The following is a 24,677-nucleotide window of genomic DNA, read 5'->3' as shown; positions in this document are numbered from 1 at the left end:
GTTCATTCTAGAAATCCATGCATACGGACATTGAAAAACAGAATGCAACATTAGGATGAATTCCACTGATAGACAGAAAAGACATTGCCAGGCCTATGACTGCATATTTGTGGATCCTTTTGTATGGAATGTTTCATAGTTGTGAATAGCTGATTCAGTGACACACGGAACAGGATGGGTTTGGGGGTTTTTTACTGAGGGAGATTTGATGCCAGTGCATAGACAATGTACAAAGACAAAGGACATATCCCCAATAATGTTGGTAGGGGGAGGAGGGCTGTTTCTATGTTATCTTCATTCACTTCAGATAGCTAAATCCAGTGGGAAAGGAGGCAAGAAGAAAACCCCCACCTCTGTTGAAACATGAAGGCTAGCAAGAGAATGAAGGGGCCAAGTGAATATTTACAAATTGCAAAGTTGTTTGTCTTAAACCTATCCAAAAGATAGGGCAGAAAAGTTATAGCTGAGGCTGCCATTGCCACACAACAGCCAAGTTCCAAGTTAATTTGTTGGATAATGTTTATATCCTATTTCCCAGTAAAACTCTCAAAGCAGCTTTCTAGTGGGAAGTGCAGCTGTAGCATTCCTTTATCCAGGGCCCCAGCAGCCAGCCAACCTTTATTTCATTCTGTTCTTCCTCTCTCCCAGTTAACAATGTCTCCACACACACACAGAAAAAAATGGATTCTTAAGTCCTGCTGATTCTTTTGTCTTGTACACAGATGATACTCTTTTGGCTACATAAGAATTGGCTTGCTCTGAGCATATAGCTTGCTCTGAGCATACAAACATCATACCTATGTATATATCTTTCTGAAAATATCCTTAAATATATCTCAATACAAAACAGTAACCAAGAATCATAGGATTTAATCCAATGCTGCTGTTCCAAAAGTGGAAATGTGTTCCAGAAGGTTGGGGGACTCTTGGGGCAGTTTTAGGGGGTGTCTGGGGGCTGCAGGGGGAGGAGAGGAGGGGGAAGTTAGACTGTGCTCGATACAACCCATAGCCAACACAACATAGAGCATCCAATTACTCCCTTCACTTAGAGGCAAAAGTCTCCTAAAAAGCTTAGTCTGCTGTTTTCTTATATGAGAAAATTGGGATGGTTCTAACCACCTTCCCCTGAACATCTGGTGGTGGTAGCACCTTCAAGAGGGCCTCTGACATGCTAAAAGCATGTGGGGAAAGTTCTCTCTGTTTTATTTTAGTGTTCGTTGAAGACATCTTGCATCCCAGGTGCTTTTACTCATGTGATACATTCATACCATTTTATATGCTTTATTGTGTCTCATTTTCTGAAAAGAAAGTTATAGCGAGCTTCAAAATTATAGAGACTATCAGTTTTATGTATCTTAAACAAAAGTCTTAAAAATGACCTTACTAATAAAGAAACATTGTTTTTTCAAACTTGGATATGTCAAAAAATAACCAATAATTTTTTTACCACGCTTCACTGGAATGAGAACTAACATGAGATGTATTAGCCTTAGGCTAACTATCTTTTAAACATAAAGTTATAAACACATCAGAACTACCTCCGAAAATGAAAGGGCTGTCTCATATATCATCTTCAAGCATTTTTTGTTCGCCACTAAAATAATCATTTTTTCTACTTCTTGTACACCAGAGCTGAAAGATGGATTTTCTGCCAATTCATATGTATTTACTGAAATAATTTAAAAGGCATTATATGTTAATGAAAACACTAATCAAAGTATGTTATATTTTTACCAAAATCTGTATAATGTAGCCTCAAATGCTTCTGCCATAAGAAATTAATAAGAGCCCTGCTGGTTCAGACCAAAGGTCTAGCAATCTGTTCTCACACTGCTCAAAGAGATGCTTACAGGAAGCTCACACACAGGACATGAGTGCAATAGCACTATTCCATTCATAATCCCCCAACAATTGGTACTCAGAGGCATGCTGGAGATAATACATAGTCATCAGGACTTGGTAGCCTTTGATAGCCTTATCCTCCATGAATCTGTCTAACCCCTTTTAAAAGAATCAAGTTGGTAGCCATTACTATGTCTTGTGGTAGCAAATCTCATTGGTTGACTGTGGAATATGCATCTTCCTATGAAAAATAATATTTTCATTGTATTTTAAAGCTTATTCATGTTGTTCCTCCTTTTCAGAACTACAAACGGCATATGGATGGCATGTATGGGCCCCCAGCAAAACGCCATGAAGGAGATATGTTTAATATGCAGTATAGTGGCCAGCAGCAGGATATGTTTAACCAGTACAGTGCTTACTCTGGACCAGACCGAAGGCCCATACAGGGACAGTATCCATATCCTTATAGCCGAGAGAGAATGCAGGCACCGGGACAAATGCAGCAACATGGAATACCTCCTCAGATGATTGGTGGTCCTATGCAGTCATCAGCCTCCAGTGAAGGCCCCCAACAGAACATGTGGCCCACAAGAAACGATATGTCTTACCCATATCAAAATAGGCAAGGCCCTGGAGGCCCTGCACAGGCCCCACCTTATCCAGGGATGAACCGCACTGAAGATATGATGGTCCCTGACCAGAGGATAAACCATGAAAGCCAGTGGCCTTCTCATGTCAACCAACGTCAGCCTTCTTACATGTCATCCTCTGCCTCCATGCAGCCTATCACTCGACCTCCTCAGTCATCTTACCAGACGACGCCGTCGATGCCAAACCACATCTCTCGAGCGCCTAGTCCTGCATCCTTCCCACGCTCCCATGAAAACCGTATGTCTCCAAGTAAATCCCCTTTCCTGCCCTCCATGAAGATGCCGAAAGTTATGCCCACTGTTCCAGTCTCACAGGTCGCAGGTCCTCCAACCCAGCCACCACCAATTAGGAGGGAAATAACTTTTCCTCCAGGCTCTGTAGAAGCATCCCAGCCAGTCTTGAAACCAAGACGAAAGATTACCTCAAAAGATATAGGTAAGTGCTAGACAATGAAAAGGAGTCTCTTTTTAATTACAATATTTTAAAGGCTGCAGTTTTGTAAACTTACGTTGAGAAATTACCTTTGTTAAATTGCAACCATGCCCAAATTTCATAGCAGGAGTGACCATTTTCACCCCACCACTTAATCTACTTATATGAAGAAGGGCACTGCATACTTAGGCAAGAAGTTACTGTAACTGTGTGTTTTATTAAAGTTTTCATATTAGGTGTTGTCCTCCTGCTGTTTCTGACATTTGGTTTCTTCCTGAAATAAGCAGGATTTATGTGATTTCATTTAGGCACAGGGGAGCTAGAATCCAACAACTAATGAAGGGGACACTGTTTTGGTTACTTCTGGATCATTTGGTTACGTCTATGGCCATTTTTCACTCCCTCTTCCCCAAGAGGAAATTCAAAGTATACTTTGGAGAACCAAAGTATACTTTGTTTTCTTACAAGCATGCATTTTGAGTAGACATTATGAGGGCTCAGAAGATAACATATGATTATGCAGAAAAAAGTATCTGTACTCAAAAAATCCAAGCTGGGTCTGAGAACTGCAAGATTAAATCTGATTTTCCTCAAATCCTAACAGTTCTTCAAAAGTGGTTTCAATCTGCACCCAGAAGTGGGTGTGACACACACAAACACGCACCCTTGTGTACATTCCTTAGTTAGCTTGAAAGGATAGCCAAAAGCCTTATTAATCAAACATATTTTGTTCCTCTCAACTCCTAATGTTTAAGAGTGGATCATCTCTTCAATTTGCATAACACAGCATGATAGCTAACGACCATGTTTGTTAGCCACAGATTAACCTTCTGTGCTGTTTTATTCAGCCAGTTCTCAAAATAGCAACATGGCTTTTTTCATCTTAAATAGGCAGTTTTTCCTGCTGTATTTAATATAATTCAGTGTTGTGTTCAGTGGAAGGCATGCTAGTGAATTCTGCATATGAGAGTTGCCATTCCTGAACCTAACAAGGGAACTGTGACTATTCATACCATAATCTGGAATAAAAGCATCCCTTCTTCTCACTAATCCAAAATCTGTATGTCATTTGAAATCTAGCCTCTGGATCTCCTTTAGACAGAATGTTTATTAATGCTTTGTTTTCTTATTTTCCAGTGACTCCTGAGGCTTGGAGGGTGATGATGTCACTTAAATCAGGCCTTCTTGCTGAAAGTACTTGGGCTTTAGATACTATTAATATCCTTCTGTATGATGACAATACTGTTGCTACTTTCAATCTCTCTCAGGTAGGTTTGATATTTCTCCGGAAGTCTTATTTATCTGAAACCTCCTAATGTCATAGATAGATAGGTAGATAGATAGATAGATAGATAGATAGACAGACAGACAGACAGACAGACAGACAGACAGATATTTTCCTTCATCTAAAACGGTCATAGGGCAGTTGACAACAAAATAAGGCAGTACAAAACATGTTGCATAATAAGAAAGAGCATTAGCAATTCATGGTGGGCCATAGCTCAGTGGCAGAGTATATGCTTCTTCTGCAGAAGGCCGTAGCTTTCTGTAGAAGAAAGCGTTTCCATGTTGGACAGGGAGTATCCCCATCTGAAACCCTGGGATTGCTGCTGCCATTCAGTGTAGGCAATAGCTGGGCTAGATGGACCAGTGGTCTCACCTGATATAAGGCTAGTCCCCATGGAGTTCAATGATATGCTCTTCTGTACAAGATTAGCAATTCACATAAAATACGTGTCACATAATTAGCAGCACCATAACTTTAAAGTGATTTTACCCCACCCTCTAAAGCTCAACAAAAAGTTGAATTTACCTGCCATTTAATAAATACAAAGTGAGGCTGAAACATAGAATCACCATTGAAAACACCACTCAAATCCCCTAGTCATTCAATGTTTCAAAGACTGACCCTTCATAATTAAATCAGTTTTTTTTTTAATCAAAGCTCTCTTACAGCAGCTTGGTTCTTAAGATGTGAGAACAGACCGCTTCTCACAGCAGGGTTTTCCAGTTCCCTCTTTCCCTCAGCTCCTCAACTAAAAGACACTGTTGGGAATCAAGGGGCCTTCTTGAACAGAACAGGGTACAGGAAGCTGTACTCAGATGGAGGAATCAGCAAAAAGTGCTTTGTACAAGAGCATCTTTAAATCCAAGCCAATATTTTTTTCCTGGTTGAACATTTATGCTGCATATAGCTTTTACTAACAGCAGGAGGAACTCAAGAATGCCTTGGATGGAGCACATCAGTTGGTAATAAAAGCCTTCAAGAGCTTATCACAGACATGAAAACTATCTTGGCTACTACTGATATATTGTCAGCTCTTCCTTAACTTGAAGACTAAAGTGCGTCACAGAATTAGGAAAGGTGTGGGAGATGGGAGAGGGAAAAATATTTAAATAATATGACATAAAAGATCACAATTTGTGGGGCCATACTTTCAAAAGACTTCACCTCTTCCAGAACCAAGCCTCTTACATTCACCTTCTTTTTGCAAATTAATGTTATATTTCAATTGAAAGTAAATTTCTGCTAGATTCTACTAAAGAAAGTTTCTACTAAATATCACAAGATATCACTAGAGAAGACTGATCTCTTTGATGCAAAAGACTTGCACTATAGGGATTAAGAAGCAGTATGAAAACCCTTTTGTGATCTGCCACTGCTGCTAGATTCCTTGCAGGGTGAGAATTGTAAGTGTGGCAATTATTCTGGCTTGGTTCCTTATTCACAAGTAGTTATGAGTGCATCATTTCATGCAATATGGAACAATGAACAGGTTTGTAAATAGCCACTTGCTTGATCACCTGAAATGAGTAGTAATCATTTCCAGGACACCAGACAGGAAACCTTTTGTAAATTAGAAAAGAATTGTTTTTACTTTTTTGGCTTTTAGAACACTGAAGTGCTATAAATCACGCTATAGATATGTATGTTGAAGGGCTACTACCAACATTTATGAGCTGGAAAATAGGAATTATGAGCCAGCTCAAATCCATATTCAGTATCTATTTCTCCATCTAAGTTCCTTCACATGGTTAGTGTGTGGATAAATTTAGATGAGGACATGCCATAGCCTGTCCAGAGACTTCCTGGGATAATGTGGGTGGGGGAGAGTGGGAGATCTGGTTTCAATAAATGCATGTGGGGTAGAATGTCTCTTTGCAATAATTTCAGCAAAATAGAAATTCATGAATTTTAAGAAGCAAATGGCCATGGCAAAGTGGCCTCACTCACCCTGACTTCAAATGTAGGTACTTTCCTTGTACCCCTGTATTCCACCATTCCACTAAGAAAACATTACAAGGACACAGTGTAAGTGGAGTTGTATCCATAGGTTTTCTTCCTCTGAGGGCAGAGGGAAGACTCTTTATTCCAGAGGAAGACTCAGTTTGTGTGCCTGTGTGTGTTTTAATAATTGTGACTATTTTGTAAGATCCAAAAAGTTCAATTGTGGGATAAAATAAAAAATAAAATAATAAATAATAAAAACTTTTAATATTAAATTAAATACAGTTTGGGGATTTCCTTTATAATGTGAGAACTACAAGGGTTATGAATACTTTATATTTTTATTACTCCATTAAATCTTTTTAGTATTCCCAGATCACTAAATGCCTACATTTAGAGAATGCCCCAACAAGGTTTGTTTTATGTGTAAAATGAAAAGTAAATTAACATCTTTCTGAAAGTATGCCTACTGCTGCCAACACAATTCCATGTCACCTGAAATGTTCCTTTTAACATTCTTATGTTATTTTTTGTTTCTTCAGTTATCTGGTTTTCTTGAGCTTTTGGTGGAATACTTTAGAAAATGCCTGATAGATATATTTGGAATCCTCATGGAATATGAAGTTGGACATCCAGGACCAAAAATACTTGATCATAATTCAGCCCAGAAAGAGGATGCCCAGTCTGCAACGCAAGAAGCCAGCAAAGAAGAAAACAATGATGAATGTATTGATTATTTTGGTGAATTTGAGGATGAGGAAGAGGAAGAAGAGGAAAATGAAAACCCTGAAGAAGAGAAGAGCACTGTTCTTGCTCCCCCTGGTGCCATTGCTGATCCAAGTGAGAGGCCAAAACAAGCCAGTAAGTTTGACAAGCTGCCAATAAAAATCGTAAAGAAAAACAACTTATTTGTTGTTGACCGATCTGACCAGCTGGGGCGTGTTCAGGAATTCAACAGTGGTCTCCTCCACTGGCAGCTGGGTGGGGGTGATACAACCGAACACATCCAGACCCACTTTGAGAGTAAGATGGAGATTCCTCCTCACAGGAAACCGCCTCTTCCATCCAACTCTTCAAGTAAAAAGAAGAATGTGGAGGGGAAAAGAGAACCTGAGGAACAGCAAGACAAAAGCATATCAGCCACCATTGACGATGTCTTGTCAGCTCGCCCAGGAGCACTGTCTGAAGACTCAGACTCTAGTTCTCAGACAGATAGCAGTAAATTTCCATTTGGGATCCACCAAGCCAAAAGTCATCGGAATATCAAGTTGCTAGAGGATGAGCCACGGAGTCGGGATGAGACTCCTCTATGCACCATAACTCACTGGCAGGACTCTTTGGCCAAACGTTGCATCTGTGTGTCAAACATTGTCCGCAGCTTGTCTTTTGTGCCTGGCAATGATGCTGAAATGTCAAAACATCCGGGCTTGGTGCTGATCTTAGGAAAGTTGATACTTCTCCATCATGAACACCCAGAAAGAAAGCGTGCACCACAGACATATGAAAAAGAGGAAGAGGCGGACAAAGGGGTGGCCTGCAGCAAGGATGAGTGGTGGTGGGACTGCCTTGAGGTCTTGAGGGATAATACATTGGTCACATTAGCCAACATTTCTGGGCAGCTAGACTTATCTGCTTACACGGAAAGCATCTGTTTGCCAATTTTGGATGGCTTACTGCACTGGATGGTGTGCCCATCTGCAGAGGCACAGGATCCTTTTCCAACTGTGGGGCCCAACTCAGTCCTGTCGCCTCAGAGACTTGTACTGGAAACCCTGTGTAAACTCAGTATCCAAGACAATAATGTGGACCTTATCTTGGCCACTCCCCCATTCAGTCGTCAGGAGAAACTCTATGCTACTTTAGTTAGGTACGTTGGGGACCGCAAAAATCCAGTCTGCCGAGAAATGTCCATGGCACTCTTATCGAACCTTGCCCAGGGGGACACATTAGCAGCAAGGGCGATTGCTGTGCAGAAGGGAAGCATCGGAAACTTGATAAGCTTCCTTGAGGATGGGGTCACTATGGCCCAGTACCAGCAGAGCCAGCATAACCTCATGCACATGCAGCCCCCGCCTCTGGAGCCACCTAGCGTAGACATGATGTGCAGGGCAGCCAAGGCTTTGCTGGCCATGGCCCGGGTGGAGGAGAATCGCTCAGAGTTCCTATTGCACGAAGGACGTTTGCTGGATATCTCAATATCTGCTGTCCTGAACTCTCTGGTTGCATCTGTCATCTGTGATGTACTTTTTCAGATTGGGCAGTTATGACATAAGTGAGAAGCCAAGCATGTGTGAGTGGAGATTAGAGGGTCACATATAACTGGCTGTTTTCTGTACTTGTTTATCCAGTGTAGGAAGAAGGAAAAAAAGAATCTTTGCTCCTCTGCCCCATTCACTATTTACCAATTGGGAATTAAAAAAAATATTAATTTGAACAGTTATGGAATTAATATTTGCTGTCTATGTGTATAAGTACATCTTTTTATTTTATTTTTTTAACCAAAGTCTGTCTAGTACATTCAAAGGTCACACTTCTTTTCCATAGATATCCTTTTCAAAAAAAATTATTTTTTATTTTTTTGCATGTTTGTATCACATATTTTTTGGGAGGGGAAGCAAACTAGGGATACTGAGGGTTAAAATGTTGCAAAACATGATTTGAGAGGCGGGGGGGAAGGCTCACCACTCTGAAGCGCAAAAGTGGGGGAAATATACTAAGTTACTGTGTGTTTTATTTTTGAAGAATGAAAGAAAACCCAACCACCCTTTATGCCGTTGCCCAAAGCACTCTGTGCAATAGAAGAAAGTTAGTGATGTAGGTGTAGCGGATCAAGGAAGGGGGTCGGTCCGTAGTATGCATATGAAATTATCTTGGTTTCTCTGCAGGAGAATGGTTACATTAGGCTAGGAGCAAAACAAATTCTTTAGGAAAGTTAAAACACAAACCTGAAGACGATCAACATGAATTGCTTCCTCACCAGAACTGTCACATCAGTATCTATTGTTTGACCTTCCACAGTGACAGTTCTTCACAATTCCTTTTAATCATTTTAAATATTTTTTTATTGCCTAAGGGCCGTGATGTATATAGAAGTTGTACATTAAACATACCCTCATCTCTCTTTTTTTAAATACGTACAAGGATTTTTTTTTCATGATGTGGTAACTACAAAGTGATGGTAGACTTAATTTTATTATTATTATTATAATTATTATTATTATTATTATTTTGTTCGGGCCATGTCTCTAAAAAACAGTAACAGAAAAACACCACCACGAGGGTAATGTACAAGTTTCTGTATGTATAAAGTCATGCTCTATTTCGGGAGAGCAGTTGCTCACAACTTGCTTTATAAATCAAGATGTGGAAATGGTTACTTATGGATTGATTTAAGAAATTGGTTACCAGTCTACAGGAAAAATAATACTTATACAGGAAAAAAGGAAGAAAAACAACTTCAAAGATTTTTCAGTGAGAAGAATCCGCATTTGTATTTCAAAATAATGTAGTTTAAAAAAAGACAAAAAAACTTGATGTAAATTCCTCCTTTTCCTCTGGCTTAATGAATTATCATTTATTCAGTATAAAATCTTTATATGTTCCACATGTTAAGAATAAATGTACATTAAATCTTGTTAAGCACTGTGATGGGTGTTCTTGAATAATGTTCTCATTTCACCATAAGGTCAAACCAGTTCAGTTGGTAAGAGGGAAGCTTACTATTTTCTTCTTAGCCGCAGTGGTTGAGCATGAAGTATTTTAATCTGATGTTGCAACAAGCACAGAAATAATGGCTGCTAGTCAGTATTTGCAAAAAGCAGACCAAAATGGTGGAATTTTTTTACTTACAAAAAGCAAATGAGAGTTACCTGCTGATCATTTCCACTGTATGTCCATAGAGGATGCTACATTCAAGGATGGAAGTAAGTTTTTGAATAAAATAACCATTGGTAAAATATATTTATATCTGGCAGCAATTAGTAGGAAAGAGCCAGCTTATACTCTGATCATACCCTTTATAGACATTCAGAAGCTTGATCCAGTGTTGTTTTTTTGTTTATTTGGTCAAAGGAGCTTCAATAATAATTCACTCACAACTGCCACATCTTAATGGAGGAAGCAGATTTGCAAGCAGATTTCTTTGAATGTACTAATTTGGTCCTCTCATGGAAATGAATGAGGCAGCAGCAAAGGATCCACTTTGCAATGTATTCTTTCCCTACTGCTCCAGAAACACTGGATGAATACAGATACCATCTCATCAGGAGGTCCATTCTGTATGATGTCGGAATCAAGCCTTCAGCACTTGCCCTTTGGAATTCCCTCAAATTCGGTGGGCACCTATTGAAGACCTTCCTTTTCCCAGAACACATTCTAAGTGAAGATTTTTGTCCCATTTTGTATCTGTATTGAACCTGAATTTGTTTTATATATGTCTTAATGTTGATGCTTTTATTGTTAAATGACTTCAGATTATTTTATGGGAAGCAATTCAGAAACCATTGGTGGCAAAGCCAATGGCATAGTTCCTTCCCACACTAACATCACCCTTTGTAAGAATGGCATTCATCTGGGAAGGAAGTAAATCATTGGTGGTTCTTCATCTCTTTCCAGAGTTGTAGCAACAGAGAAATTACTTTCACATTGCTTTGGCAAAGAATGAATTGCTGCTCAGAACTCTCACCAAAAGTGTTAAGGGGTCTTACAGAACAGGGCCTTAAGGGGCATATTTCAAGAATTACTCCTTTCCTATAAAAAGACACACTGATTGCTGTTTCATCTTAAATGCTGACTTGGTTAGGAGATCCTGCATATTTCTCAGTTTTTTTCTCCATTTTTAGTCACTATGGGACTCCTGGAAAATATGTTATCCCAGTAGGCATCCTGATAATCTTGTTCGTATAACTTGCTCTAACACATTAATAAAGAAGATAATTTAATGGACAGGCAAAGTACATACTATTATCATCCAGGTTTGAAACGTGACTCCCTTGTGTCACAAAAAGTAATTTTTCCTTCTTCTGCTGTAATCTATTCACTCTTATATCGCCCATAGTAACAGTCTCTCCTCTTTGTCTCTTGCATAACAATGCATTCAGAAATATATGTTAAATTATAGCCCACTTGTAACTGCACAGAAGCAGATTTAGGCAGCTATTTTTAAAAAGCACTCAATGGTGGGGAGCTCTAGCTAAGGCTCTTCTAACTTCTTAGCTAGGTTATACAAAGAAGTTTTGCATGGATTCAGCCTGTTTTCAGAACCCATACTTGACCTCCACTCTTTCTGTCTTTGTTATGTCTGTTTGTACTGCACTGATTAAGTAGTTAAGTTATGACTGGGGTAAAAAAACCCCTCAATGCGCCATTTAAGCATGGCTAAAAAACACTTGAATGGTGCTGACTATGAAGAAAGAACCATATCAATTTCATCGGAGTTGCTGGTTCATGGAGTAGATTTGACCTGCTCCACCACTCTATCATTGTGGTCAAAATGGTTTTAACAGATTAGCCATCAAAAAGTGAAATTGTGAAATGGCACTAACTGGAAAGAAAAACACTGTGCAGTGTGTGCTCTAAATAAAGGGGCTTTTGGGGGGATGCTGTAATCGACTAAACGTGTTTTGTAAGCTGCTGATGTGTAAACTTGCCTTCCCCAACTTGGTGCCCTGGAGAAGTATTGGACAACTGTCCCTGACCATTGGCCATTCTAGTTTGGGCTGATGGGAGTTGTAGTCCAAAACATTTGGAGAGCCCCAGTTGGGAAAGTCTTACATATCACCAGCAGTGGATTGGAAAGAATAATTATAGGACGGTTTCTGCTTATTAATTGCTCTTTCAGCTCATCTGAGCAAGTTTGTATAGATGATCTAAAATGCTGTATAGGGCTGCCAGATAAATTGTTAAAAACGAAGGTAAGTGTTTCTTAATATGTGTTAGGATCGGGAAGTTAATTCTTTTAAGAAAAGGAGCATTCCTTCAGGACAAACAAGATATGAAGGAATTGATACACGAGCAAATTCACTGTTTAACTGTACAATAATTGTGTTGGCTTTGAGCCAGATCGTTTCCTACTCATTCACAGAAAAGAAGATATTTTTGCACACCAAGACATCACTGACCAGCAGGAAGTCTGGAGGTGAAATGATTTTCATTCGCTGCTATTGTAACCTGCTTACATTCTCTTTATGACATTTGACTTTCATGTGTTAAGAGCAAAGGAATCTACCTCTGTATGCATGTGTCCTTCTTTTTCAAGTGCCCAAAAAAGAAAGGGAAGACAACAAAGAAACAGCAGAGAGATACCTCTGAAATAATCCAATACCAACAACACTTGAGTCTTCTTGGGCTGTGCCCTGAAGCCCTTTTTTGCCACTTTGACAGAGCAGGGTCTCTCAATAGCAAACACATGTCTCTTTCTATATCCATTTTTCATTTTTCTATGGCCGTCATTGAGAATATGTTGTATTGAAGGAAAGTGGGTGAGGGATTAGAACAGGAGACAACTGAAGAGATGACCAAAGCTTTACTTTTTGAACTTTGGTCTTAGGATCAGGCTGTATGTTGTGTCAGTCCACATAGAGGCCGACTGCCAGTACTTTCTTATGAGATCACCTCCAAACGGAAAGTTGACATGTAAAATGTTTCTAGTTATATCATTCACCATGCTGTTTAGAGCTGCCCATGCCACCGTCAATGTTAACTGGTTGTGGTATGGGTATACTCCACATGAATTAGCCTGATCCAATGGTGAGGGTTGCTGGTCAGTAGCGTTATGAAGAATATACTTATTCAATTGCTTTAGCTTGGTCATTTCTCAAGATTGCATTTTGTTTTCAAAGACATTAGCAGATTCTGAATATTTTGTTTAATTGAGAGTTTTGTTGCTTTGTTGAAGGACCTATGGGTGAACTCCCTTAAGCTTTGGTGATGAGTTGTACTGCTACACTATAATGGACACAATAGGTCATCTAGCCCAGGACAGCCAACATGGCACCTTCCAGTCTCTGTTGGACTCCATTCTCATCTGCCTCAGCCAGCATTGCTAATGGTCAGAGATTATGGCTACCCCGATCTAGTCTAACCCTTTCCCTAATATAAGGTATCCTCTACACTGTAATGCATTGCTTTGCTCTTTTGTACTTGAGTTTTCAGACTTCTGTAAAATTGCTTATTTATCCTTATAATTGGCCGTGGCATCATTAGATTTCATTCTCTTAAATCATAAATCATTTTAATCTATCACAGGGAAACTCCAGGAGTTTCTCGTTATATGTATATACACTTAACATCCTGTTCTATGAATCTTTGAGGCAATATTCCTGTCTGTGTTGCCATATTTACTCTACAGCAAACAAATATTTTCACTTTTTAGATAAGGGATTAATCCCACTGACTGGGTTTCTTAGAGACAAAATTTCATCTCCGGATTGCATTTCCAAAAAGCTTAGAAAGCACTGAATTAGATATATATTGGGTTGTATGTTTTCTAAAGCCTAAAAGTCAATTCCTACTAGTCCCTATGTGAGCTAGCTCCCTTAGTACTTGCTGACCAAAATGACGACTTTGGCTCCAGTATGGATCCTGAGTTGAGCTGCTCTGCCCCACTGAATAGGCACTGAATCTTGCTTTAGTATTGCAACATTACGCTTTACAATACTTTTTCTTCTTCCTAGGGAGTTGATTGTGGGGCAAAAGACATGGCAGCTGAGGAAGGTCTGGTTTGGAACAATTCCCCCTGGGATAATAAGGATGAAGGTGATCAAATTGTGGTGATTTAAATAGGGGAAGAGTAAAACTAGACTTTCAGAGTGCAGGGACACATGATATTCAGAGAGCCAAACACTGTAGCCTAAAACACAAAATGAGTCCCTCTAAGTGTCTTTTGCACTTATATAGCTTATATGGTAGGCTAGAAGCCTCCAGGCCAAGATGAGTGAACTTGGTCTTAGAGCACAGCATTGATACAGCAAGCATAATGCAATCCTGATGGGATGCAGATAACCAATGAGATACATTTATCTCAACAAAAATTCTATAGGAAGGAGAGAGAGGAGCATTGTGGGCGTGATGTTGCCCTATATGTATGTCAATGAGGGCATTGAGTCTAGCAAGCTAGAATTTGTAAAAGGGGCAGACTCCTCCACAGACCCAACATCACTGGTTTCTCTGCCATGAGTCTTTTAGTGCTGCTCTATTAAATGTGTGTTAAGCCTCACAATTGTTGTTTCAGAACATTTGTTTGTTTGTTTTTACCAATTTCCATACTTTTGTCTTTAGCACATCTATTTGAATGTAACATTACAATTAGCCCTTAGTTGCTTAGCTGACAGGCCTACCCACCTCAGAAACACTGTATACTAACTAACATTATTTAAACCAGACAGTCCAAAGATGTGAGGAAGGGAGACCTTTTGAAACAAAAGTCTAATTTTGGCAGTATTATTCTGGGCAGAGCCTACCTCGTGCAACCCTCCTTTATGCAGTTAAAAAAAAATTATGGCTGTATAAAATCTGATTAATTATCATAGTTAAGTCCTGAAATGCATGGCATTATATTTTTTTATATTACCCATTATGAAATAAAAGCCTGCATCTCCCTTGTTATGCTCCAGATGTCTCACTTTTAAAATCAGTGGCCTCACCTCATGTTCCATCTCCACTTTACATATAATTAAGCACATTGTCCTAGCATATTAGCATGTCTCTTACCACAGAATTTGAAAGGGAATTTGCTTCTCTTTTTTTTTGTCTTTTCCTTGCACCTGTTAAAGAAAGCCTCGCTCCCCTCTGAGTCATCTTGCAGCAAAGCAGCTTTCTGATATTTCAGAATACTGTACCTAACTATATTCATTTATTAATCCATGGATAATTACTAACTCTGTGGCCTCTGTAATTTAGCACTTGCCTCCGGCCTCCACACCTCTTGGCACATCCCCACCGCTGCTATTCTGCTCTGACAGCAGAGCCACACGGCGGCCATCTTGAGTGGCTTGGAGGCTGTAAGTACACCCACACCATTCTTCCTTTTACCCCAGTGACATAGCCAGCCTTAAAATGCTGTGAAGCCTGAAGGAGGAGAATATGCAACTGTTAAAGTCCATAACAAATCTCTCTCCTCTCAAAAACCCCAATTCTTTGTATGTAGCATTGCCTGACAGAGCCCACTAAGCTACAGAGGGGAGGCACAAAACAGAAGTAGGCCGAAGTGCAGGATGAACCCTGTGCCAAAGCCAGGTGTGTTTAGCCTCTCCTGCACCATTGCAGGGTGGGGTCCAGTTTGTAGCCCTGGGGAATTGCTGTCTCCTTAAGACTAAAAGGGAAATGGAAATCAATGTTGGATGGTATGGTTTGGTTATGAACAAATATAGGAAGGCTTCAGCAGCTGACTTGGCATTCTCAGAAAGGAGAGAACAGGGAGGAGAGGAGGAGGAGCTTCTGCTCCCTGCCTCCTTCAGTTGCTTTTGCCCTCAGTACAAAAAACCTGGTCCAACTCCTGAACCTAAGGAGAAAAAGGTTACCCTTGTCCACTGCTTTTTTCTGGGGGTACGCAGGGGTACAGATACCCCTAAACATGTTGTGAATCTAAGTTCGGCCTCATTGAGGGGCATTATTTCAATACGAGTAGGAAAATGAGAGTACAGTGGTACCTTGGGTTACAAACGCTTCAGGTTACATACGCTTCAGGCGGCACTGCAGCAGCAGGAGGCCCCATTAGCTAAAGTAGTGCTTCAGGTTAAGAACAGTTTCATGTTATGAACGGACCTCCGGAACGAATTAAGTATTTAACCCGAGGTACCACTGTACCCCTAAACTTTTTTTTTTTAAAGAAAGCACTGCCCTTTTCTTCTTCTGAAACTTTCCCATAGAGCATAGGAACCACAAACCTGATGGCATGCATCTGCCTGACCCTAAGCACCACCTCCCTGCTCTTAAATTATTTAGAGACTTAAACAGACCAATTCCCTCTCTCCAGACCTCCATCTTGTTTTTGTTTTTTTCTGCCAACTGACACCTTCCACGTAATGTGGTTCAACTTCTTTCAATATTCTCAAGGGACATAGAACCTTCCAACCCTTTTCAGTCCATTTGTTCCTGTTTTCCTTCTGTCTTTAAACTCATTTACTGTACTTCTGTGTATCTTAGGAGTCCCCTGAGTATGCAGTATCCCTGATCTATTCTTGGATTATCCTGTTTGGCTTCCTAACCAGATAGGTACAGAATCACTCAAGTTTAATATTAAGAGGGAGCAAGTATAGCCCTCAACAAAAGTAATAATAATAATAATAATAATAATAATAATAATAATAAAATTTGTGTACCACCCTATACCCACAGGTCTCAGGGCAGTTCACAGGATAAAATAAGAATATAAAACCACAAAATATATAATAAAAATAACCCAATAACCCCTCCCAACAAATTTTAAAAGGGCATAGGATGTCAATCAACATTAAAGAGGAACGTTTTTGCCTGGTGCCTAAAGGTGTATAACAAAAGCACCAGACAAGCCTCCCTCAGGAGAGCATTCCACAAATGGGGAGCCACTGCAGAAAAGGCCCATTCTCGTGTTGCCACCCTCTGGACCTCTTGTGGAAGAAGCCCAGGAAGAAGGGCTTCAGAAGATGATCTCAGAGTCCAAGTGGGTTCATATGGAAAGAGGTGGTCCTGAGCCATTTAAGGCTTTATAGGTCAAAACCAGCACTTGGAATTGGGCCCAGAAACAAAAATGCTGCACTGTATTCCCAACCCCTAACAGAAGCTTCCCTGTTCAGGATTTCAACCTGGAAAAACTGTCCTTTAAACTTTCATTTCTTATAAAACATTGCCGTATAATGTGTGGAGGTGAGGCTTTAAACTCATCATGTGCATCTACCGATCCTTAATCACCCATCCCGGAAATAAGTAATAAAATCTGAGGACTCAACACATCCAGTTCCCCCATCATTTTCTCCTGCACCTCATCCATCTGACACCCTCAGCTGTCTGTTGCTCAACTGCCCCCAAGCTTTCTATAGATCTTGGACTCTCACTGGGCCTCTGGGCATAAGGTTCTTCCTGGGGTTTTTTTAATTGATTTTTAATTTACAGACCAGTTTATTTCTGCACACCTCCAGCTATGCAGAAGCAGTTTTACCTTATATTTTGCTTCCAGATTAATAGGCATAGGACCACTCACCTTGCAAAGGAATAAAAAAATTACCACATTTACTCAAATCTAATGCACCATTGAATCTAATGCACACCTCAATTTTCAGAACCTTTAAACCAAAAAAAGTATTTGCTGGTGAATGTAAATGTGCCATCGAATCTAATATGCACCTTAATTTTTGCAATGAAATTTGACCCAAAAAAGGTGAGCATTAGATTCGAGTAAATACAGTATATATTCAAACACCAAAATCCAGAAAACCATAAGCAAATTTCAGGTCAGTGTATCCACTGATGGCTTCACAGTGTCCAACCCATCTAAGCTGTGGCTAGCATTATTCAAAGTAGCATCCCTGGTCATCTGTAAATAGGGATGGGGGGGAATTCAGTTCAATTCAATTTGTATTTAAAGATGAACTGAACTTTCCCAAACAATGTACATTCTAAAACACAGCCATCTTTCCAAATTCATACTTCTCTGATTTTTTGCAGTGCAGGGCTCCAGCCAAGTAATGTGTAGAAAAATGCCTATACTAGGGTAAAATGTCCCTTAAAATGTATATATTGGTGCAAAGAACTTACAAAAATGCATTTTACTGGGGGAAATTGTTTTGCAAAAATGATTGTATTGGGCAAAATTGAATAAGGGAGAAAAGTATTTATTTCATAAAATTTATACACCACCTTATTGCTTTTTTTAAAAAAAAAACACCTTAAGATCTGCACTTAAGATTTGAAAAAAGAGATACTGAGAGAAGTCAAAATTAACAAAGTCATCCCTCCCTCCCTGTAAGGAAAGTAGGTGGTTAAGAGCTAATGTTTATGCTAGGACCATTATTTGCTTTCATCTTGCCCTATCAGAAGTTACTTGAAGCTATCAACATTGACCACATTGACAGTGTCTTAATCAGGGCACACGGTGTGCATGCTCCATGTGCTGCCACCATGTGCTGGATGCAGCCTGGCCCCCTGCAGAATCACACGTTGCTTTGGTTACAGATCACCTGAGCCATGCAATGAAACATTTTTCTACGCACAGGTTGGCTTATCCAGAGCAGGCTGATATTCTCCACAATCATGAATGCTTTCACATTGTGAACTGGCCTGAGATCTGTAGATGAAGGGTGGTAGCAAAACCTCCCTCTCCTAGCTTGGCAGCAGAGCCCACTTACCACCAGTGAGATATGGGAGCAGAAGAACTGCCCTTCAGCAGGACAAACCAGCAGGCATCCCAAATGTTCCAAGCTACGAGATAAAGGAAATGGTTCTGCATGCAATAAAACAAAACTTAACCAATGAAAAAAGTTCTTCTTTTCGGTAAATTATGGATCTCCCCACCTCCCTGATTCCTCGGTGCTTGGAGTTACATTATGTCTCAAGTAACTCTCCTGGTGACAGTAGCTATCGTCGGATCATTAAGAATTTGCCATTGCCTGACCTTACATGGAAGGATATAGATGAAGATGCCACGTAAAAAACCAGCCCATTTTCATTTCTTCACCCTCACAAATCACTGTTAATTTAAAGCTCTGCTACCTTTATTCAGAACCAGGAGACCTGTCATAAGGCTATCAGCTACCCTTTGAGAAGTGCATAGGTAGTTTCTCTACTAAAATATATTTAGATCTGCCAACTGGTCTTTCTTTCCCCTTTCTGCCTATCCTCAGTTCCTAGCTTTCCAATTATAGCTCGCAACTAACCTGCTTGTGACCTGCACTCCATGCTCTAGCACACACTTTGCTTCCTGCAAAATCAATTTCCCCAACTAATTATAGCCACTGGCACCTCCCGTAATGGGCCCATAATAATAGAAGAACCATAGCTGCAACTGGTATTCTGTTGGAAACGTGTTTCAGAGGAGAAAAATGGGCACATCTTTATAACCATTGCCAATAAAAAACCAAATTTGTCATCTAGAGAACCTGAGTTCTGTGCCAAGAAAAGCCCACTTATGTGAATTGAGTAAATTATACAAATCTCACAAAGCTGCATCTATTTGTTTATTTTGCAGGCTTTATTCTGCTTCTCATGTTATTGAGGATGGGATTAGAAACTCCACCCCATGACAACTAGAACTCATTTTCTGCCTTACCATCTGAGATTTCATCAAACAATGCCCACAGGTTTTTCGAGCTTCTCTCCACTAATAACTAGAATGCTGCTTTTTAAAAAAGAATAAGACTGTCAGTTGAGATTCATTATCTGCACAAAGCAATCTACAAAAGAAACATGGAGTTCTGTCTCCATGTCCAAACACTGGATAATCTCTGGATGGACTTAGCTACAATGCCAGACAAGCACCAGGTAGACCAACTCCCAGGTTCCATGCCCTACTCAGGAGGTATGGAACTCTAGCTAACTAACTAACAACTATTGGTGGGACCCAACAGCTTACTACGGGCCCTTTAGATGTGCAGGTGCAGAAGTATCAACGCAGTGTCATCCCAACCAGAAGCCATAGTGGCTTCTCCACATTCAGATGGACTTGTGTTGATGAGTTTGAACTAGAAATAGTAGACTTGTAGCTCAGAGGCAGGGTACAAATGATCTCTTACTAGAGGTGAAAACACATGTCCTTCTGCAGTCTGTGGTACACATTATTTCTTATTTTCTGTATCATCCCTGTGGTGATCAAACCACCTCTTTGTTGTTTCATAGTGGATATCTGCTAAAATGTGTAACAAAGTTAAGCAGAGCCAGCATTGTTACGTTGATATCATTGTACCTCTGCTGGATAGTGCCTGAGGCGTTCCCAGTGACGAATGAAACACTCCCCATTTCAATAGAATTTATTCTTTAAAAATCCATCTTGGAAATTGAACTTGCCCCTGCGAGAGGAATCCTCTTTGGAGGAGTTCCCAAAGGCAAGGATGAGTGGTCCATGTTAAGGAATTGTGAGGCAGAGCAGGAGGCAAATATGCTACCTTGTGTAGACTGCCTTTCATTTGTCTCCTCCTCTGCTCAATATTTGTTGCTGCTTCCACTTGTAAGAAAAAATATTACAAATATACCATAGATCTCCTTGTCCAAAGGGGAAAAAGAATCTCTGGAATGGTTGGGAAGTGGAAGCTTATAACATTTTAAGTCCTATAATACGAAAGTGGCATAAAAAGGTGAAGGTAAAGGACCCCTGACAGTTAAGTCCAATCACAGACGACTCTGGGGTTACGGCACTCATCTTGCTTTACAGGCTAAGGGAGCAGTTGTAGGTGGGAAGGGCAGAGCCAGGGTACAATTAAGCCATACCTTTGAATGGCCTGTTTGTGTCCACACAGAAACAGAATCTAGGATTAGTATAATCTTCCCCTACCATCCTGGGAACGCTAGTTACTTCCTCAAAGAACTATATTTCTCAGCACTCTTAACAATGTGCTTTAAATGTATGGTCTAGATCAGTGGTTCCCAATTGGTGGTCCACAGATCTCAAGGGGTCTGCATAGCCCACCGAGGGAGTCTGTGTCACTATTTACATAGCAAAAACGTACCATAGAGATATCAACATTTTCAAAATTTTGGCTTGGCTTTTGAAAAACAGGGGGACCGCAGTACTTAGCTAATTGGGAACCACTGGTATAGATCCTTTAATAGAAGACTGACTGAGGTTAATAATTTTGTATTTGATCTTTAGTTACTCTGGGTAATACCCAAGTAAGTCAGAGAAGACCAACTTAAATCAATGGACTTTGATATTGCTTCCAGTGGGTCTACTATGAGTATAACTAATTTTAGATAAGAATAACATTATTCTTATATATGGTTTATTATATACCGCTGGTAAATTAATTCCATAAAACGACACTATCTATCCTGTCTATCCATGTGTATGCTCTCATGAGGCAAGGAGCCTCCCTCTCTCCTCTCATTCACCCCAGGTATGGTTTCACAGAGGCTTCAAACGAACTTGGGGCTAAAGGAACTAAACCATAATTGATATCTTCAGAAATATAGTCCTCAAAATATTATTGATGGCAAATGTCTTGCTAGGTTTGGTCAATATTCTAAACAGAATGCAAAGGGAGGCAAATAGTTTGCAAGCTGCAAAGATGTCAGAAGCTAACTTGTTTTTTAAAAGAATTGTATGCTGTGCCAATTCATTTCTCTATGGCAACCTTTTATGGAACTTTTCTTAATACACACAGTGAATTTAATCTGCTGAGATCTGAGACATGTAACTCCTCCAGGAAAATTATAGATTGCAATTTTAATTGAAAAAGACTGGCTATAAACTGATCTCTAGCATTATGATGACTAATTACATTTCTCCTTTCATAATTAACAAACTTTGAAGTAGTTTATATATTAGGTGCTTGCCCTCAGCCCTTGTAGGAAAAAGTGTTTTCTATGCTGGGAAAGGGAGAAAAAACTGTTCTCTTTTAAAAAAACAAAAAGACCCCAGTCCTATGCAGTGTTAGATATACCGCAGTTAGGTTGCAGTCCTGAACACAATTACTGGGATTAATTCACATTGAACGTGGTGCATAGGATTCCAGTTAATTACACAAGGGTTTAAGCATAACTAATTCTTCCTGGGATCGCAGTCCTAATCTTTTTACCTTGTACTAAATTACCTGGGATGCTATGAAAAACTGTTTTTGGGCAAACAATGCTGAAACAATGTGGCGATGCCATTACTAGGTCATCTAACTGTCAGCATACTGGAAGAGAAGTTTCCATATTATATAAAGCAGGGGTGGAGCACCTGTTGCTCTTCAGATGACGGCAGACTCAAACTCCAGTCCACCCCAGCCAGCAGGGCCAACAATGACTTGATTATTTATTCAGATGTGTATATGCCATCTTCTACATTACAGTGATGCCCCGCAAGACGAACGCCTCGCAAGACGGAAAACCCGCTAGACGAAAGGGTTTTCCGTTTTGGAGGCGCTTCGCAAAACGAATTTCCCTATGGGCTTCCTTCGCAAGACGAAAGCCCATAGGGAAATCTCCGGGACAGCGGGGAAGCGCAGCGCGTCTTCCCCACTGTCCTCGGACCTCCTCCGAAGGCTGGCGGTGGGGCGGAGAGACCTCCTCCCACCACCAGCCTTGGGATGGCTGCTCCGAAGGCTGGCAGTGGGGCGGAGAGACCTCCTCCCGCCGCCAGCCTTGGGATGGCTGCTCCGAAGGCTGGCGGTGGGGCGGAGAGACCTTCTCCCCGCGCCAGCCTTCGGATGGCTGTCCTGAAGACTTGCGGTGGGAGGAGGGTTTTCCTTCCCACCGCCAACTTTCAGAATGCTGTTCTGAATGTTGGCGTGGGGAGGAAAAACTCTCCTCCCACCGCAAGCCCCGGGAACAGAGGAGAAGCGCTGCGCGCCTTCCCCTCTGTTCCCGTACCTGTCCTGAAGGCTTGCGGTGGGGAGAAAAGCCCTTCTCTGCACCGCCAGCCTGGCAAGCGGTCTCCATAGGAACGCATTAATTGATTTTCAATGCATTCCTATGGGAAACCGTGCTTCGCAAGACGAAAAACTCGCAAGAAGAAAAAACTTGCGGAACGAATTAATTTCGTCTTGCGAGGCACCACTGTAGATCTTGAGAGGCTGCACAGAAACAGAAGTTGGGAATCCAGCAACGCCTGGAGGGACCGGGCTTCCTATCCTTGCTATAACATAATAACATTTATACCAATACAACACAGATGACCTGTAAAATTAAAACAACAAAGAGTCTTCTAGCTCCTTGTAAAGCTAAAGGGACCCCTGACCATTAGGTCCAGTCGTGACCAACTCTGGGGTTGCGGCGCTCATCTCGCTTTATTGGCCGAGGGAGCCGGTGTACACCTTCCGGGTCATGTGGCTAGCATGACTAAGCCGCTTCTGGCGAACCAGAGGAGCACACGGAAACGCTGTTTACCTTCCTGCCGGAGTGGTACCTATTTATCTACTTGCGCTTTGACATGCTTTCGAACTGCTAGGTTGGCAGGAGCAGGGACCAAGCAACGGGAGCCCACCCCGTTGTGGGGATTCGAACCGCCAACCTTCTGATCAGCAAGTCCTAGGCTCTGTTGTTTAACCCACAGCGCCACCCGCGTCCCTCTAGCTCCTTAAAGACCAACAAATTTATTATGGCATAAGCATTTGTGGGTTGGAGTGCAACAGAGGCAATACCCCTCTAGAAATTTTAAAACCCAGCATTTGTAATCCACTGGTGCTGATGCTGCCAAGAGAGTGAAGTGTACAATAAGCTCATTTCCAACTAAACATCGGGGGCATGGACATGCTGACATCACTCACACATACCACAAGGCCTGCTGCTGATATTGCGCTGTCCCACCCCCCTCAATTGCAGGGGCAAGGTGGCACACTTGATTCCCAGGCGCCACCCCATAGTGACCTCACTCTGCATTCTCCTAGGGTGCTTCTGCCTAGTTGGAATGTGTCCCTAAAATGTGGTTATGGCTCCTGCTTGCCTGGATAGAGGATTGAGAGATGTGTTAAGGTTGTGCCTCTATGTAGAAACCTCTGACTTCTATTCTAAAAAGGTAAGGGTCTCACCTGATGCTCCGCTTACTTCTGCCTCTGCACCCATCCACCACTGGCATGTGGCCCTAGGAAGCTTGCTCATGTGGGAATATGGCCCTGGGGCTGAAAAAAGATCCCCCACCTTTTCATAAACGGTTGTTTGATGTTGAAGTGAATTGTGAGCCCTGACAAGAGATCCTGAAAGGAGGGGTGAATTCTTCCCCCCCCCCCAACAAGACAAGGAGGCACAGAATGGATAATGAAGAGCAGTATATATTGATGAGGTTGCAGAACAAGGTCAATAGGCAGAAGAGGCCTATTAATAACTAGAATATGAAGCCACAGAAAAATGTCAGCATACCAATCTTAATAAGCCAATAATAGCACCCCCGCCTTGAGTCCTGGCAGCAGTACAGACCTGGCAGGTCCAATGCATGTTACAGATGCTTTGGGGATAATGGTGAGTTAGCAAGCTGGCTGCAAAATCCCCCTGCACATTAGATGCAAAAGCAGGTTTAACACCACATATTGTTGGGCCCTAAGTGTGATGGGTTAAGTAAAGGTAAAGGGACCCCTGACCATTAGGTCCAGTCGTGACCAACTCTGGGGTTGCAGTGCTCATCTCGCTTTATTGGCTGAGAGAGCCAGCGTATAGCTTCCGGGTCATGTGTCCAGCATGACTAAGCCGCTTCTGGCAAACCATTATTTTTTTTTAATAATCTTTATTACTTTTCAAACTTACGGCAGACAAGAAAAAAGAACAAAAGAAGAAACAATACAATAAACAATACAAAACACAACCTTAACACTAAATTAAACAAAACAAAACAACAACAATTTAAAAAACATATAGCATACCATTTCATTAGTCTATCATTCCCTTATTTCATCGACTTCCTCTCACCTCCCTTTTTGTA

The 24,677-nt window shown here is 41.0% G+C and overlaps 1 protein-coding gene and 1 long non-coding RNA gene across 14 annotated transcripts in view; both read left to right on the top strand.

Annotated features, from left to right (window-relative positions):
* Window positions 1-9,805, top strand: part of ARID1B (AT-rich interaction domain 1B) — a 365,703-nt gene extending 355,898 nt beyond the window's left edge. For all 13 annotated transcript variants that reach the window (XM_079971468.1, XM_079971467.1, XM_079971476.1 and 10 more), the window contains 3 exons: window positions 2,145-2,931; window positions 4,066-4,196; window positions 6,700-9,805. In XM_079971468.1, coding sequence (XP_079827594.1) covers window positions 2,145-2,931; window positions 4,066-4,196; window positions 6,700-8,424 — 2,643 coding nt within the window. In that variant the 3' untranslated portion in view covers window positions 8,425-9,805. The remainder of the gene's footprint in view (window positions 1-2,144; window positions 2,932-4,065; window positions 4,197-6,699) is intronic.
* A 7,917-nt stretch (window positions 9,806-17,722) lies between these two features.
* LOC307213572 overlaps window positions 17,723-24,677 on the top strand; it is a 39,397-nt gene continuing 32,442 nt past the window's right edge. The window contains exons 1-2 of the long non-coding RNA XR_013837572.1: window positions 17,723-17,843; window positions 23,653-23,780. This is a non-coding gene — a long non-coding RNA (uncharacterized lncRNA). The remainder of the gene's footprint in view (window positions 17,844-23,652; window positions 23,781-24,677) is intronic.

The sequence above is a fragment of the Podarcis cretensis genome, assembly GCF_951804945.1.
Source record: "Podarcis cretensis genome assembly, chromosome: 3".
Taxonomy (NCBI): domain Eukaryota; kingdom Metazoa; phylum Chordata; class Lepidosauria; order Squamata; family Lacertidae; genus Podarcis; species Podarcis cretensis.
Note: the sequence above shows the minus strand (reverse complement) of the source record. Positions and strands in the feature narration are given on the sequence as shown.